This window comes from Lepisma saccharinum, chromosome 5 (genome assembly GCF_977018435.1).
Source record: "Lepisma saccharinum chromosome 5, izLepSacc3.1, whole genome shotgun sequence".
Classification (NCBI taxonomy): Eukaryota; Metazoa; Arthropoda; class Insecta; order Zygentoma; family Lepismatidae; genus Lepisma; species Lepisma saccharinum.
The window spans coordinates 7,501,313-7,520,397 of record NC_139233.1 but is presented as its reverse complement, the minus strand read 5'-3'; the positions used below and the strand labels follow the sequence as shown (position 1 = coordinate 7,520,397).

General features: G+C 36.4%; 1 protein-coding gene across 18 annotated transcripts in view; it reads left to right on the top strand.

The window, feature by feature from the left end:
- Positions 1-15,824, top strand: part of Glut1 (Glucose transporter 1) — a 428,124-nt gene extending 412,300 nt beyond the window's left edge. For 12 of the 18 annotated variants that reach the window (XR_014441680.1, XR_014441681.1, XR_014441679.1 and 9 more), the window contains 2 exons: positions 9,957-10,124; positions 11,720-11,809. Coding sequence is in view for 6 of the 18 variants with exons in the window: in XM_083122100.1 (XP_082978226.1) it covers positions 11,720-11,828 (109 nt within the window). In the remaining 12 variants the exon portion in view is untranslated. Of the gene's footprint in view, positions 1-686; positions 740-9,956; positions 10,125-11,719 lie in introns of those variants that run through there. The other 6 variants (XM_083122104.1, XM_083122098.1, XM_083122100.1 and 3 more) reach the window with 4 other exon arrangements.
- Positions 15,825-19,085: the final 3,261 nt, after the last annotated feature.

Below are 19,085 nucleotides of genomic sequence, written 5' to 3'. Positions count from 1 at the left end.
TATTTTCACTTTTCACCCGCAACAATTTTTGTGCATTATATTAGGGTGGATCAAATGAAAACTGAACAGGCCACAGAATGAAATCAACAAGGTTTATTTCAAACGTAATCTCCAAAGTTACACAAGCACTTGTCCGACTGTTTCACCAAGCAGTGAATACCCTGCTCGTAGAATTCCTTTGGCTGAGATCGGAACCAGTTGCGAACATTGTCCACGACTTCATTGTCCGAAGGCAAGCGCCGACCCGTCAATGCCTTTTTCGACATACCAAATATATGGAAGTCGCATGGCGATAGATCAGGGCTATACGGTGAGTGTTCCAATACTGTCCACCCAAACATCGCCAACGTGTTCTTTGTAACAGCTGACGTATGTGGCTGTGCTTTGTCATGCAGCAAAACCACTCCAGAGGACAACAGGCCGGGCCGTTTGGCCTTGATAGCTGCTCGGACAATACTGCTGCCCGACCGCCTACGCATATCACATGATCACATGTGACTATCTAGGGTGAGTCCATTATGAAGTAGGGGTTTCCTTCCTTACCTCACGCTCCACCTTTACACACATACATAAAGATAACCCAATACATCCACTATTCCATTTTCATTTGATCCACCCTCGTACTAATATTTTGCTTCAAAATATCAATAATAAATAACCACTGTGTTTGCATCTCATGTTTCTAGTTGATCCTTTCAGGGTATTCTTCCCACTAAGCTTGTAACCATAGGATCTGAAGGTATGGACCATCATTATATTCAAGATATCACTAAATCTTCAAAACTTCTCACTGGTGTTGTGTGGTCAATTTCTACTCCTTCCTCTAATGCAGTGTTTCTCAACCAGTACCGGCCCTGGCATCAATTATACCAGGTCATGAGACGTTCTTAAATTTGTCATTTTAGTTTGTGCAGCATTTTTCATTTAACAAATATTTATATTGATATGCAATCAAAACGTATATAATTTCAAGGTTGTTAAAGGTGCAGGAATTTTAAATAAATTCAATTCCGGTCCAGGAGAGAAAATCAGCAAGCGTAAATGGGTTCTGGACAGTAAAGAACCTTTTTATCTGTAACTTATTTCAATTCGGTCCAGGAACCTTTATTCCAGGTTCAATTTCAATACGGTCCAGGATCCTTTTTTTCTGAATCAGTTTAAATAGCGTCCAAGTTCCATATTGAAATGAAACAATACACAACTTGGATCGAATACGGACCTGACGATAAACAATTATCCACTTGTGAGCATGAAAGACTAATACAGGTGCTGGCTGTCTCTAGAATCTAAGGTACAAGGTAGAAATGGGCGAAATGCAAACGTGGCAGTCACGTTACCACTCTCCATGTAGCCCCATTCTCTCGCACGTGTTCCTTCACTTACTTGTAGCAGCACTGCCCTTTCCTGTTGTAATATCTGCTGGGAACACAGTAGCCTCACGTTACCTCATCGACGGCTCCTATTGGCTGCGGTTCCTGGATCGGATGCTGGAGCAACACGTGACGGGTTTGTTTGAACTCAATGTCATGCCATATAGTCCATTGCGTTATGTACAGTAACTCTTCGACGAGAGTTTTTGTACCTGGCCCAAGAGAGAACAACAGCGTTTTGATTTATTCCCTGCGCTACGTTTTCTACAACCGCAGTGTGACATTCCAATGTAAAACGTACTTGCGGACATTTTTAGGAGGCAACTTTTAATCTCTCAACCCTGGTCCAGGAATTGTAAATAAATTCAATCCCAGACTGGGAAAGTAATGAGTTCTAGACAGTTTATAACCTTTTCATATGTAAATAATTTAAATACGGTCCAGGGACCTTTTTTCAAGTAACAATACGCAACTTGGACCGAATTTAAATTGTGCGAGAAAAAAGATTCCTGTCCTGCAGCGGAACCTAATAGAACCCATTAGAATTTATTGGTTCCTGGACTTTTAACAACCCTGCTTAATTCATTTCGGTGACCACTATATGTAAGTACATTTCATGTGCATATTAATATCTTACCATGCCTAAGTTCTTGAAAATTAAAATATTTATATTTATCACTAACCCTAGACATAATTGAAATCGTACTTTTTGTGATTGTACCATAATTTAGTTATTAATATTGCCAACTTCCATGGCAGAGCTCAGCATGGTACGATGTCAGGGGCCCTGGATTCGAATCCTGGTCTGGGCATAGGTGTTCTTTGTGAGTGTCCCTTCATCATTTTCATCACATCACACGACTCATCCTCATCTTAGTGATTAGCCAAAGTGGCAAGAAAGCGAAGTAAAATATAAAAGGAACAATCAATCAATAAATAAATAATTTATTTATTAATATTAAATTTCAAAGGTACACGTTAATTAATGTTTAAAGGTTGAGAACCACTGCTCTAATGCACTCTTACAGACTGGCATTTCTAAATATTTCCTCTGGCACTAGTCGTGTTCTGCACTGTTTCATGTTTGCACAGATTTTCGGATTTTTCATCTATTAAATCTATTATACCTGTAACATATTGTTCAATATAGCTTGATTTCTGTGCTTCTCAATCGACACTTCTTTCAGCAACACGATTACATCTTTCAAATCTGATTCTTGCACTGTTTATGTGATGCTACCTACCTAGGGTTGCCTTAGTTCTCCTCGCCAATACAGGACACACACTGAAAGGGAAACAGGTTTTACACACAACAGTCATATAGGTATTTTATATATTCTATCTAAAACATAAAAGCCATTATAGAACACAGGCTGTCCTGTATAACTAGTCAGCTCAATAGTTGCGCTACCAAGAGTTCCAGGTTTGAGCCCTGGCCTGGGTATCGGTGATTCCTTGTGCGTGATCCTTCAACAATTTGTATGTAATCATTGTTGTGATTAGCATGCAATGTTAATTGGACATTATCCATTGTCTAGTACTTTTAACTATATTTGTTCTAACACTATGTTTTGAGAGAGCACCTGTCTCTCGTCTTCAGGTAAATAAATTTATTTTTGTCGGTGGTGGTGAATGACCTGTGCTTTTACTACATACGCAGTGCAATAACCAACTACTTCAGGGCATCAAATTAGCGATTAGCCAGAAAGTGGCAGAAAGAGTTACAAACAAACACACAACAGTGTCTCATTGTAACCAAATTGTCCCATATTCAATTCACAGTGAAATCGCATTTCATAACAGGTTAGATCCCTCTTTAAACTGTAGGTCCAGTCCCAATTAGCCTGTCTGAAAATAAAGTAGACCTAAAGGAATCTTTACTTTTTGCCTTGTGGGTTATGGGTTAGAGTTCTATTTTTCTTTTACCTCCATTGACTTATATTTTATGATATTGTTGTTGACTTAAAAAAAAAATAATAAACTGCTAGAAACCCATACATTGCACATGAACACTTTAAATGTTTCATACATACAATTACTTTTGAAATTATATTAAGAAGAGAGAAACTATTACTGAGACCTGTGACTGAAAGATTAGGAGCCTGCCTTTAATGCTAAACACTCGTGAAATTCTAGCCTGATTTGATATAAAACATCACCCCCTTTCCTTTGAAATTTTTGCGTTGAATTCAATATGGTGGGCAACAATATGCTGGATCTCCCTGTGCATAACCTATTTCTTTCATGACCAGGATAACTCCGTTACATTTTGTAGGAGCTGTTAAGGAACTTTTGACTTGTCATACTTCATGTAATGATGCTTTTATCAGTCACATAGTTACACATATTATTTTGTACCTTCTGATCCCATTGCAGTCTCAGAATGATTTTTTGATATGTTTTAGAGTATGGCATGAGGGACCAAATACAGAGCATTCCCTGACATTCGCTACGAGACTTGGCGGCAAGCAGCCCAGCATCAGCGCTTGTCTTTCTTGGTGAACGGGGTCCGCAACAGTCAGCTATTTGGTCTAGGAATTAATTTGTGCGGTTGTTACACACACATTGAAGCTGTAGTTCAAACACAAACTACATAAATACCTTAAGAAAAATATTGTCCATCGCGAGCCACCACTTTCGCCCATCTGTCAGGCAAGTTACGGATTCCGTGGCGAAAGAAGTCCTCATCCTTTGAAGCGATCCAGTCAGAGACCCATTTTTCGATATCTTCTGAAGAAGTGAACCGCTGTCCAATCAAATCGTTATTCATACAATCGAACAAGTAGAAGTCCGAAGGAGCAACATCTGGTGAATACGGCGGGTGGGGTAAAACTACCCATCCGACATTTTCTAAATAGGTTTTGACCGGTTTTGCGACATGTGGGCGAGCGTTATCATGTTGAAAAATAAGTTTATCATGTCTGTTCTCCCATTCTGGTCGTTTCCTGGCCAGAGCTTGCTTCAAAGGAATTAATTGTCGTCGATAACGTTCTCCATTAATAGTTTCACCCGGTTGCAGCAGCTCATAGTACACCACACCTTTCATATCCCACCATATGCACAGCATAACCTTTGCACAGTGAATATCTCGTTTCGATTGTGATGGACCTGGTTCACCTGGCTTCACCCAGGACTTTTTTCGTTTCGGGTTCTCGTAATGGATCCACTTCTCATCGCCAGTAACAATGCGATGCAAAAACCCCTTTCTTTTCTGTCTTTGAAGCAGCAATTCGCAAATGGTTTTTCGTCTTTCAACGTCTCTGTCTTTCAATTCATGTGGAACCCAATGTGACATCTTTTGAATCATTCCCATGGCTTTGAGGCGTTTGGAAACTGTTGTTTGATCAACGCCTAATGCTTCTGCAAGTTCTTCCTGCGTTTGGCACGAATCCTGATCGAGCAATGCTCTCAATTCTTCGTCTTCAAATTTTTTTGGCTGTCCAGGTCGCTCTTGGTCTTCCAGGCCGAAATCACCACTTCTAAACCGTGCAAACCACTTCTGACACATTCGCTCAGCTAGCGCATGGTCACCATACACTTCCACCAAAATACGATGACTTTCGGTAGCACATTTCTGCATGTTAAAGTAATGAAGCAGAACACCCCGCAAAAACACTTTATCTGGCACGAACTGCGCCATGTTCAGTTGACTACAAAATGCTGTTGTTGACGCGTCAATCAACTGCCCTATACTACGAACGATGCACGCTGACAGGAGTTTTCAACGCATGTGTGGCTACACAGAACTGTGGGACGATACGCTCGTTACGCCATCTCTTGTCCAGGTGCACGAATTAATTCCTAGACCAAATATTAAAATTACAGTTTTCATATTGTGTACTAACCTTGACTACAGAAGGTGTTGAAAATTATGTCCCTCTGCTGCAACACATTCCTGGCATCTCCGAAGGAAATTGGCATTTACACGTGCAAGTTCGTCTACTGTAATTCTCCCGATTTATCGTACAATACTCTCTTTTAACTCACGGATGGTGTACGGATTGTCTTTGTATACTTTATTTTTTAGATTTCCCCATAAATAAAAATCGCAGACTGACAAATCGGGGGTTGTAATTCATGCACTATTGTCACTCTGTAGGACTTAAATTTAAGAATTTTAGTGGCTCTAAATGCTGTGGTTTTTGAAACCCTCGTTTCTTGTGAGAGGCAGCGGATAGATTTCCGAGGAGACTGTTCCAGCCTTTATCCTATCTCATCGAGTTTTTCCTCAGTGGGTTTTTCTTTCCACTTTTATTCAAAACTGAGCCTGTTACTCTAAACTTTTTTACGAGGTTTAATATAGTGGTCCTATGTGGAAAGGGAACACCAGGAAATTTCGTTGCAAAACGTCGTCGCACTTCTCCACAATTCCTCTTTCCAATGTAACACTCGACAAGATAAATCCTTTGTTGTAATGTAAACTTTTGTGGTGCCATATTAAGCCACAATCTTCAACACACGGATACAACACAACACAACTTCCGAGGGAGGATTATACTGGCGTCACTCTGCAACGTCAACAGAAAGGGAAAAAGAGTGAAAAAAACAGACTGTAGCGTGCGACTGTCGTGGACCCCGTTCACCGGGAAAGATAATCGCTGACGCCGGGCCACTTGCCGCCGAGTCTAGTAGTGAACGTCAGGGAATGCTCTGTATATTATTTTTCACGATTCTTGGTGATGACATGTTTTGAGATATTCAAGGTCAAAGGTTAAGGTCATTGGACAAAATTATATTTTTATCCAAAGGTAGGCTTGTTATATATCACTGGAAAGCTTGTTCAATTCCCTGTATAATAAGCTTTATTTGAGCTTCCTAGGCGAAATAGGGGCAGAGTTACAGCACATTTAGTACAGCTAAGCGGGCTCAAAAAGGGCAATTTATGCGAACTTTGACCTTGAATAATTTAACAATTACAAGACAAACGAAACTCAAAATTTTCATAGTTACTAAGTTCCATGCATAGATTCAACTCCCTAAATTTCATGAAAATCGGAGTTGGTCAGGTTGTGGGCTACGTTGATTTCATATGGAATGACTCTTATATCATCTTGTAAAATTATGTACACATTATTTTTTTAAATTTTGTAATTTTATTGGTCAAAAACATTTGAAACTTGATGATAAAATAAGAATTCCTTGATTAATCAATGATTCCCTTATTACATACAATTTCCATTAAGTTTCTTAGTGGGGGAATTAGGTATCTTGAATATGTTGCTCTTTATTTTACAAAAACTTTCATACTTTTGAACTCCATCATTTGAGAAATTTTGAAAAATTGTTAGAAAAAAGGTTCCTTAATGACTGTTCTATGAAACCAACTTTCTTGGGAATCTCTTATCTTCAGCTCTGCTTCCCTGTAGCACAGGGTCTGCGGGGTCCTCATTGCACCTCTAAACCTGACACTTAGTGGCAAATATTCCATGCCATTCTTCATTGGTTCTGGATGTTAATCAATACCAGTGACTGCCGTGAGTGCTGTCAATGAGAAAGAAATGACGAATTTTCAAATTAACCAGGACAAATTAATTAATTCATAAAAATAATAAAATGGCAGAATTGTGCACTTGTATACAGGTTATGTAACAATTAAGCTGCTCTACCTTTAATATATTTTTTTTCTATTTTGTAAAAACAAATATGTTCAGCTTCATGAAAACTGCAATATTGTATGGAGACAAAAGTTATGGTACCAGTTCAGTATATCGGAAACACATTAAAATTGGATATTTTGTGTTTCGCATGGTTCATACTTACCAATTGTGTATTGCGGAACATATTTCAAGGTGCAATTATGCTTTTTACACGAAAACAAACACAATTTTATTCCTTTCGTCGCTTCCTTAACACACAATATGGCGGCCACATCTTGACTCACATTGTGGGTATGCAGTGTTTCCAACACTCTTCACCGAAAAATACCTACTATCGTGTTCGCCACCGGTGGAAATTGTACATTATGCACGGGTAGCTGACGGATAGCCCCACGAACCATTCACGGATAGCCCCATGAACCATTTCCGATAAGGTTAGGTTAGGTTTGGTTCGGTTAGGCAAGCATAGTGAAAAAAAAGGGGGTTGGAAACACTGACAGGGGCTTACGCCATCAAACGTATGCAGCATGCAGTTCATGTAGCAAAAGCAATGGCAATTGTGCATCGGTGAGATATTTCTCTTGAAAAATACATGATTTCCCGGTCAAATATATTCCACGATGAAAGAAAATACCTCGACGAACGTTGGAAAGCTTGCAGAAACTCATTTCCGTAAGTACGTAGTTTCTTCTGTAAAAATGAAGAAATGTGTTTCCGATATACCGAACTGTTACCAAAGTTATTTCAACAAATATCTATACTTCAGCATTATCTGTAAATAAATTCTGAGCACCAAAGGAAATACAATGTAATTAATATAATTGAATAATAGTGTGTACACAAATTGTATAAAGTTACCATTGTACATTAGTAGGTGCTGATACAGTTTGCATTTGTACATTTAATTTATTCTTTAATTAAAAAAGTGAATTTATTATTTATATTTGATAATCCAGGTAGGTGTGTTTTGCAAAAACAAAAAAGTAAATTTGTTTGCATCAGGTAGCTATATCCATTCCATAAACACTATTTAGTGCACAATACTGTACAGATCACAAGGTATTTTCTCTTGGCACTTCACATTTGGTTTGTTGTTACTTAACTTTGCACTTCAAAGGAATGTTCTGCAAGAATGCACAGATATGTATTTCGTTAAACGTCAGAATGACTCCTATTTAATAATATCAACACATAATTTTAATATCTGTAGGTATGATGCAAATGGCAGAATAGTGGATCACACAGAAACTGGATATTCTTACAATTAATATCGACACAAGTGAGGGAATGTTATAGTGAATTTAAGTTCCTACGAGCAATATTTTCAGGGAATCTCATAAAGAATTTGGTTGATATAGATGAGAAATGTGAATACTTTACTGTTAAAAGGCTAAAGCTTGACTCAACAGGGGTGCACTACTATGTAGTAATGTTAAAGTCAACTAAATTATTACCAACTCATTTAGTCTTCCCCGCACGAAAAAATATGTGAGCCCACACCAAACATAATGGTAACTTAGTAACCACTATAATTGGTAAACACAAAACCTATTCAGGTAAATTACCATATTTGCTGGCATGTAAAATGCACCCCATTTTTCGTACACATTTTTGAGGAAAAAGCTTTATCACTGAATTTATAATTAATTTACAATATTTCAAATATAGAGCAATATGTAGGGGCACTTTCAACAAATAATTTACCTAATCTTAACTAGGAAAGAATACATTTTAATCTTCTTCGTCACACACCGCAAGGAAATCTGCTAACTCAAAACAGAAAATTTCCAGAAATGAATGTAATCAAAAACTGAGTATCAGCTATAAGACACACCCTGTTTTTCAGACCTACTTTTAAAGAAAAAAGTGTCTTGCATGTCTGCAAATATGGTACTTGGTGGTGTATGACAGCCGATGGTGTGGCAAGTCACCACAGATTGTGCTGAACAATCTCATTTCTGCATTAACACCGAAAGGAATCTTCTGTTACACCATGTCAGAGTTATTTGGAAGAGTGTGATTGGTGTAACTATGCACCACGTAGGAAGACTACTTACAGTGTAGGAAGACTGCTTAATGTGGTTAACCAAAGACTTCTGAAAATATTCTTTCCCCTTGTTTTAATGATGTAAATAACATTTGGCTGAGAATTGATAATATTTTGTGTACAGATTTTATTACTCTTCACTCAATCAATTGAATATTGTTGTTATTGATTATCTGATAATAAACTAGGTGAGTCTAATCATGTGACCATTCACTACTGCATACTACTGTAAATGCAACATCAAGATCCAAAATGTACGTAAGCTGTTAAATGGTTGATATTGTTTGATGTTCCTTTTTATGATTTGCCACAGACATTCCTATTGAAATATTCAATAATACTCGTATTATACATATATAAATAGGAAGATGTAGGGGAGGGTGTTATTCGAAATACTTAAATATTCTGCAAATATTAACTTTTAAAACAACCACTAAAAAGATAAAAACAAGCTTAGTATCAAAAGTACACGCAATGATTCTCTACATGAGAATGGACAGATCTTGATTTTGAAGTATTCAGATACCACAACCAGGATTCAGATAACAAATTTCAAGATTTGATGTTCAGATATTGAATCCAATTTCCAAAGTTCAGTTTCAGATGCAGAATCCAAGGTAAAAATCAGATCTAGGATCAGAGAGTTTTCCATATTAAATTCAGATTCAACATTTGCATATTGGATCGAATATTGGATCGAGAATTCAAATATGTCTGCATTCGAATAATTCAAAATAAAATGTCCTTCCTTAATTTTCACATACAATCACACATCATGGAGTCAGTCTGATCTACTCAACGTAGCACGTTGGTTTGCAACTTATCTGCACTTCTAACCGCTGATATGGTAGGAACGTAGCGAGAAAAAATAATTGAAAAGCAGTACATAGGCTCTGTTTTGACTATCCTAGGTACTTTCAATTGAATTCTATATATTTCCAGTTACAGGACGATTCCCTTCAAAATGTGGAAGTTTGGACCGCGGATCCTCCTATACAACGTGTAGCCGTCTTGGGAGGTCCCAGTCATTTTGGCATTGAGTTGTAGTCTCTCAGCAGGAATTTAGAGAAATTCTATCGATGTACTCTGCTTATGATGAATGTTAAGAGGGTAATTCTGTTGCCTTTTCAGGAGTACTGATTTTGTAGACAGTTAGCTTCTAAGTGCATCCCGTACTTGAATACTTGGCCTAAAATTCTGGCCAAGGATTTGTATAAGTAGAGTAGAAACTTGATGCAATGTAAACATCTAGATAACTTCACTGTGAAGTAATCTTTTTTGCAATAGCCATATAACTTGTTCTCTTTAATTTCTAGAGGCATATATAAATACCATAAGGGGAGCTTTTATATGTATATTTTTTATTTTTGACATACATTTGTAGTTATTTTCTTTGTCCCAATTCAGTAGCATGTACTTGAAACTGACAGGGATTTCAACTTCAATGAACAAGAAGCTAAGAAAAATTAATGGTTTAAATTTGAGAATGAATGAAAGTCAATGATATTCTTGTGAAAGTTTTAAATGTTATTGGGAATGTAAAAACTTGAATAGTATAAAGCTTGTGTGAAACTTCAAATTTGGGAGAAGTAAATGATTCAAATTAATAGAACCTCTACAAGTAAGTTTCATGGAAAAAGTAACTCGCTTATGTCTAATTATGAAGTGTGTATTTTAATTCCCAAACATGAAGAATAAATTGTTCAAGTATGACATCTTCGAAAAGTTCCGTCATAGTGAAAAATAGAAGTTATTATTATTATTATGAATGGTAAAGGCCAATGTTTTCCCCCATTTGCTTCAACTTGAATATATTGAGTGGTTGACTAAGGTTTAAATCCTGGTCTGGACATGTAGGTGTCCTTCATCACTTTTGTCTAATCATCGTTCATCCTCATCATCACAGTTAGCCTAAAGAGGCAGAAGAGTCACATTAAAAATGAATACAAACAAATGTTAATGAAGTGGAGGTTTGTTGACAAACATCTATTCCCTGAAAGAAGAATTCAAAATCAAAAACTACTGGATTATCAGATATCCACTAGTGCAAGCTTAACTATAATTTTATAGTAAAAATATGTTCAGTATCAACAGACTGAAGCAATATTATATTTTTGAAAACTTAGATGAGTGAGAAAATAATTATAACTTAGCCATGGTGTAACTACAGTACATAGTATCACACTTTTTTTTCACATTCTAGCTTCCGGGAATAAAAATATAATGCTATCACACACTGCTTTCATATGCATATCTGCTTCTATGCATTGTATGCCACATTCTATGATGTATCCACGTGGTTTATTGCAATTGCAGGTTTTGTTTCAACATAAACTTCATAACTGCATGCACATCAGAATGCCTTCTAGATATTTGACTGAATAATGCAACATATTGATTAAGATATCCATGTTCTTAAACAAAACAATGCCTTTATTGATATTTTTTTTACATGCAGGAAAAGGCAAAAAAATATATATATATGCGACTAATCCAATCTAATTCATATATTCGTTGTTCGCAGTATTTAATGAACTTGGTGAATTATTTTGTGTACTTAGAAATGAATATTCAGCTAAAGGACACATGTCAATTATTTATTTCTTGGTTAATAAGTGTTAAAATTTTATGTAGAGGAAAATTGGATGTGTAAATTTGCTTGAGAATCTCGTGGCGTCTTCTTGACGTAATTTCTTTCGTTTCAGCTGGCTCCGAGCACTCTTCGCGAGAGCTCAGTCCGCCGGTCAGGCCTCCACCCCCGCTCCCCCCACCACGCTTTCCGAACAGCGCTGTTTGACAATGGGAAATTCTTAACATCGCCAATTTCTCAACTCCATTCTTCACTCTGGGGGTCGAAGGGCAACTTTACGACCTTATCTCTGAGCGCGGCAAGGCTTGTGTATTGTTCCTCCGTCAGAGCTTGAGGCGGCCCTGCCACACATCAGATTGAGAGAGAGAGAAAGTAAGAGAGAGGGAGAGAGATGGCCAAATTCGTGGATTATGTCAACGCTCTTTTGTTTTGGGACATAGAAAGCAAAAGAAGAAACAGATTAAACTGTAGGCGTAACTGACCTCGCCTGACTGTGCACTGTGTGATTGAATGTGTATGTGCTTTTAAAGTGACAAAGTCATGCATTATGGAACAAGAAAATTTAAACAAAAACTGCTATGCGTAAAGAATTCTAAGTAAAGATAAAAGAGAAGATACTCGGAAAAAATAACAATTCTCTTTTTTTTTAGTTCGTTTGTTTTTCTTGTTAATAGTTATAAACTTATACTAGTGATGGTGAGTGTAGAAATGGGAAGAAGAACTTTGCAAAGTAAATGAAGTTTTTGTTCTTCTTTTATGAAAAAAGAACTTTACAGGAGGACCCCCACCGAGGAAGGGGGCGCTGTGGTTCAATGTTGAGCAAAGCTCAGCACAAACCAACGATTATGCACACCCCTGTACTCAATTGTTGTTATCAAATCTTATAGAGTTTAGTAATTGAAGACAATCCCTGTTTATAAACACTGTTTCAGGTCACAGCATGATTCTTGCAGTTTGTCGTGAATGTTCACACAAAGCCAGCCATTTGAAGAAAAAGGAGTATAATTGTATAAACTTGGGGATACTTATGACTTGGTGAACGCAAGCTGAGTGTTGTGAGGAAAACAAAAAAAAACTATACGTCTCTGTTCCAACAGCTATAAGGAGTCTGCTGCATGAGAGAAAATTAACAATGTCATGAAGCAGGATTCACGAAAAAGTGGAGAAATTTGGAAGAGAGTCTCTCTTGAAGGAAATTACCATGGATTACTATAATTTGTGAACTAAGAAAGAAGAACATTAGAAAAAAAACACATAATCTAAATATACACAAATCACAATTCCTGTCTTATAGCACTGGAGCATATCTTTGTCCTTCAAGAAAAGTGTTATATACATTTAAAAGAAAGAGTAACAATGTTATGTTTAAAAAAAAAAAAAGTTCCAAAATGCCTTAATTATATAAACGGATGTGAGCGGAGCGAGGCGATTTTTTTTTTCCTAAGAAAAGATTCTAAAAATAAAAATTAAGTGCTCCTGCAACTTGGAAAATATCTGTGTATTACACTTTTTTCAAAATATCTGTGAATTGCTCATTATCTCTATGAATCAAATAATGAAAGGTGCTTTGTCACAGGTGAGTCTTTTAATTTACGAAGGAAGAAGTTAAACAGAGGAAGGATCTTACTATTTGCGTGTCAGCAAGAAGTTTTACCTATCTGTTCTTGGCATAAGCAGTCCTTCTCATGTCAGAGTATATAGCTGAGAACCTTCTATATCCCCCTTTGCTTGTTACTATCCCGTACACCATTATGAAAAACTGTTCTCCAAGTAGTTTTGTGTCGAGTTGTTATGGAATTTGTTTGTTTACTCCGAACAAATTCTTCAAAACAAGACTGAACAAAGGGAAAAAAAAAACTACCTGGTGTGTGAAAATATATTATGCAGTGGAAAGTAGTAAATGTGGCACAAAATATCAATCCCATCATGCAGTGCAAAGAAACAGTTGAACATCATTGTTGAACAACACAAAAACTTTATTCTGTTGTAATCAGTGCGACTAATTCTAATCACATTCACTGCCAGGACTTTTAAATGTCATCACATCCAAACCAAAAATAATAAAAAAAATTTAAAAAAACTTAAAACAAGGGACATAGCACCTCTCTACGCCCCCTGTATATAACCCTTAGAGAATAGGGTATCTTTCTCTAACGGACGGATTGGTGTTAATTTTTCCATTTTGTGTATTTGTGAAAAAAAAAAAAAAAAAACTGAAACTGAATCACCATCGTTCAGGTGCTCAATTTTAAATAGTTGTCACCAGGAAGCAAAATAGATATTGTAGTTGAAATCAAAATGATTTCTCACGCATTAATTTCTCATTTCCTTCAGTATGGTTGGTACGTCTGTGTATTGTGTTCGCGCACACTGGAGTTTTCCACAGGAATCCGGGGCAAGTGGCTGATGAGAACAATGGAGACTAGGCTCTACACCTCGAAGATAACAAAAGAAACATCTGAAGAATGCACTAGTTGATGGTAAAAAAAAAAACAAAAAAAAACATGGTTGCAGTCTGTGAAAGGAACTCTCCGGAAAAGTTCGATCATAGTCGTACCAGCTGTGAGTTAGAAACAAACCAAACTGCCTTCTTTGAACAAAAAAAAAGTATAAAAATATAAGCAACAGAACTAAGTCAGTTGGTAGACCCAGGTGTCACTGTTTAGCTTGAAGCTATGTACAGTTATTGTCAAGTTTACTGAACATGCTGGAATGCATGTTTTTATTTTTATTTTTAGAGCAAATTAATGAACTTAAGTACCTTTTGCATTACCCTTATGAAAGATCAAACAAAAGTAATTGGATTTTCAAATTATATAAAAGTGATATTATGATAAGTATTGTAAATTGTAATATCATGCTTAAATTGAAAATGCAATCAGATTTAGCATTACAAAATTACTAGGTGCATTACCTTTGCAATTCTTGTTGGAGAAGTGCGAGAAGGAAATTTTATTATTTTTAATGAAAATGGTGCTTAGAAAAATGCGTGTTTGGTTTGCTTTAGTGAATATGCAGCAAAGTACTTGGAAAATAAGGAAATCTCCCTTCCCATGTAGCTTACAACAGTGACACCTGGTGACTGTTCAGTGGATTCAATGTCATTGGATCCCTTTGGCAGGATTATATGTCTGTAAAATATGCAGATGATTAACAAAAATGATCCTGTTCTTATTGTAAATGTGTTTTTAAACGTTAACGTTCTAATCAATACTAGGTCTATCTTGGGTTGGGGAATATGGAACTCCATTGTTATTAGGGACACTGCTAGCAATTAGAAAAAAAATATTGCAAAAGAAACAAAAAGAGGATAATAAATAAATAAATATATATATATATACATATAAATATATATAAAAAGCTATCACAGTTGACAGGTATATTTTCCATTTTGTATTCATTTGATTCCCAAGGCTGCAATTTAAAGATACCAAGTATTTCCTAAAACAATTGCATGTTCTAATCAAAGTTTGGAACCAAATTTAGAATCTTGAGTGGTATATTAGATATTTATTGTTATGAATATATACACACAAGAATGTATCATTAACATACTTTCTGAACTATTGATAGTTTTGGTTATTAGATTTTAGTCCCACCAAAAATGTTTCCTTAAATCAAGTGTGAACGTTCTAAGTAGATATTATTTGATATTTAAGACGACTAATTCTAATGCAATAAAGAGTTAATTTAACCTGAAATTTAATTTATCGAGCATCTCTACAACGAAATAATAGTCTTTCGTTTTAGCTCTGTTGCTGCTTCATTACATTCTGAATAACATAGTTTCTATATTTTTATAGTGCATAAAAATTACATACACTTAATTCATTGTACAGAAGTAACTCCCATGTCACGAGAGAGAGAGATTTTGTTTTTTCATTAAATTTTCAGTGGAGGAGGGAGAAAATGTATTGTTTATAATGTACAAATGTTTTGTTTTAACAATGGAATCTGCATAAGCCTTGGGGATTGAAAGGATAAGCAAGGGTTTGTTGTCATGGCTAATTTTTGTCAACTGGTTTGATGGCTTCTCAACTCTAATACAAAGAGTGATGAGATGTAAAAGTTCCACGAATGCAATAAAATTCTATCTCTATAAGAAACTGGTTGAATTTATTGTGAAAAAATTACCTTTGTTTTATTTTTTGTGCAAGCTTATTTCTTTCTTACATGTGTAACAATTTATTAAAGCCTCATGTTGAGTGTAAACTGTTAAATTGTATGAAATTATCATTTTTGTATATTAACCCTTAGATGCTGGCCTATTTTTCCATGGTATTAGCCTCAAATCCAAGGCTGTTCTCAGAACAAAATTGGAATTTATATGCTATTCTAAATAATTTTATGTCTTGGAAACTTATAGCGGTAGTAACGAATAGTACCTTGCTTTGTTCAGTATAGATCAGGCTATAATGTTATGCCAATAAAGGACACGTGTAAAGTAGAAAAGAAGTTTGCGTCCTCCCCTTTTCTTTTCAAGGTAATGTTTGTATTGTGTTGACATATTCACACTGTAAAGTACAGTCTGTAACAAAATAACTGCACCACTTAACACAATGGAACGCAAACTGTGTTTTAGTTGATATGTAGACAATTATACAGCTCATATTTTACTTTAGATTAATCCTGGGCCTTGTTTTACATGTCTGTTAAAGCCTGGATATTGACCTTTTGTCATTTGTTTTTTTTTTTATTTTCAGTAAAATAATCATTACACGTTGATTTTGAACAAACTGACATTATATCGCATTTCAACCACAATTTTTTTATTTTTAGCTAGTTTTTTTTAGTTTTTGCTAACAAAACTCATTGTATCTGCTCAAACTATGAGCGGGGAATAACCCATTCAACATTAAGAGAAACGAAAATTGTTACAACACAAGTGGCACTCAGAACTTGGCACAGGCGGCAGCCCTTTGCACACAGATGTCAGAGACACCTGTTAGCAGAGAGTGGAATGAAAGAGAGCAGTGCAAAAATAACAAAAAAAATCAAGATGCACCAAGGAACAATCCCAGGTGCAATTTGCCATTGGCCATTGTTTTGCACATTATTACAATGGCAATTTAAACATATTTCAATATTCCCCTCATTTTTAGCGGTGATGCAGTTATTTTGTTAGACTGTATATTTGGTTTCAGCAAATTAAGTAAATTTTCCAAATATGATACAGGAGGAGTCTTGGTCTCAGTTTCACAGAAGCCTGTATCATTCTCAGTATTGTCTCACCCCTCCTCCTATAGAGTTTAGTTTTTATGTCCACTTCATGCACAGATAGGCTAATCAGTTTAAAGTGGGATCCGAACCACTGTGCAATATACCCCCACTGGTTATCAAACCTATAACCTCTTGATTACAAGGGTCCTGGGTTCAATTCCTGGTGGGAGACCCCAAAATGTTGTCATTGACCCAGCATCGTGAGAATAATTGGGGAGCTATTTGAAAAGTAGTAGCGGTTCCGGTTACAAAAGCCAGAAAAAACAGAGGTGATGGGATATGATGTGCTAACAATGCATCACCATAGGCGTGCACAAGGGAGGGGGGGATTGCCTCCCTTAATCATGGACGTCTGTAGATTTTTTCCACAGAGGGACAAAGAAGGTATTTTTCCGTGGGCCATATTACTCCGATAATAGTGTTGCCTCCTAAAAAACACCACTTGAATTAGAAATTATCGCATTCCTGCATCCCCATTATAATAATCATTTTAAATTGCCCCCTCCCAACCTTGAATGGTAATCAATTCTAGGGGGCAAACATTAAAGTAAAAGAAAGCAAGACTAGCTGGACAAAGAGAACCAACCTACGGAGGGGCAATTTTTCCTCGATTTCAAATTTTATCGGGAGTTGGCCTGGGCACTTAACGTTCAAAATGTAAAAGAGAATGCAATGGCCAATATTAAATTTATGGGGTCCCATTAAATCAATATTGTTTTCAGTTTGCAAAAATTTGAATGTACAAATTTTCTTTCTCGCTTCGTTTGCAATTTCATTGCTTTCTGTAATGCATTGAAATTACCAGAGAGACAAGTAAGAACAACTAAGTACTTCCGATTGTTGCTGCTAAACAGTTTCGTCTTAATTCCATGAACAATTGTTTGGAGGAAAAGGAGTGTGCACATGTGAGAGACAATTTGTCATTTTTGCTGTTGGTTTGTTATGGGGCGGATGAATTGATTGTGTAATATATTTAATTAATATTATATATATGTACACCCATGCACGCGCATCGATGCAATAAAACTAAATTAGATGAAATGAACTTTTTTTTCCCGACTGAACTTTCATCAAGGCTTTTGCCCCCCTTAATCAGAAGGTCTGCACACGCATATGCGCATCACCCAATGAAAAAGCCGCTCTGGTAGGCCCTGGCTCTTCGAGGGCTGTTCCACCACGGATTTTTTTTAGATAGCTATTACTAGCAGCAACATGGGTACTGGCACCTTAATACTCATGATTGAATACAACATTAGCATGCAGAACATAATTAAACTACAGTATGATCCGAAAGTACCATATATGCAATTATAATCCATACAGAATTTGTATAAAATAGTCTTACTTACGTAATTGTCACATTTCTTGGGTGGCAAGAATAACAAATAGTCCCATTTGACCCATCTCAGCATCTAAAGGTTAAAATGTCAAAATTGAAGAGTGTTTGAAACAAGCAGGTATGTTGAATTGTATCAGCTGATCGGCTGCTGATATATTACTTTGTTGTTGCTCTTTTTTGCAGGTTAGTATAACAATGTGCAAATGAAATGTAAAATTGAGAAGGATGTTCTGACATTCTATTTACAGACTGAAAGGATAACAAGATTTATTTGGTTAGATTTGCAATGCTCAAGCAGTATACAGATTGTATGTTTTGGGAGGATGTTAAAGAAAAGGAGACACAAATATTTGTCACAAATTTATTCTTCTCTGAATACCCTTTACATGTATTCAGTATTAGGCATCCCTGCTGGTGTAGTGGTAACATTGTTGCCTTGTAATCAAGGAGTCTCAGGTTCGATGCTCGGTGGAGGCACAGTGCCAAACTTAGGTCCAGTCCAGATTAGCCTATCTGTGCATAAAGTAGACTTAAAGTAAATATTGAAATTCACGTTCATGTATTCACAATTTGGAAATTAATCTTTAACTAACTCAATGGTGATGGAAGTTCTCTTTTATTATGATCAGGGCATTTGTCTGCCTCCATGTTTTAGTGGTCTTGGCATACAGAGTATCATTGTTTCTCATATCTGCATTTGATATGTTCATGCCGGGGTCTGTGGTGGAGTGGTTAGCACACTCCCTGCTGAATCCCAGCCTGGGCATGGGTGTTTGTGAGTGTCAATTCATCAATTTCATCATATCATCACTCATCCTCATCTTCGCTATTAGCCAAAAGCTTTAGAAAAGCGAAGTAAAATAAACCAAATCAATAAATCATATGTTCATCTTCAGTGATGTGCCCGAGGGAGTTGGTGGGG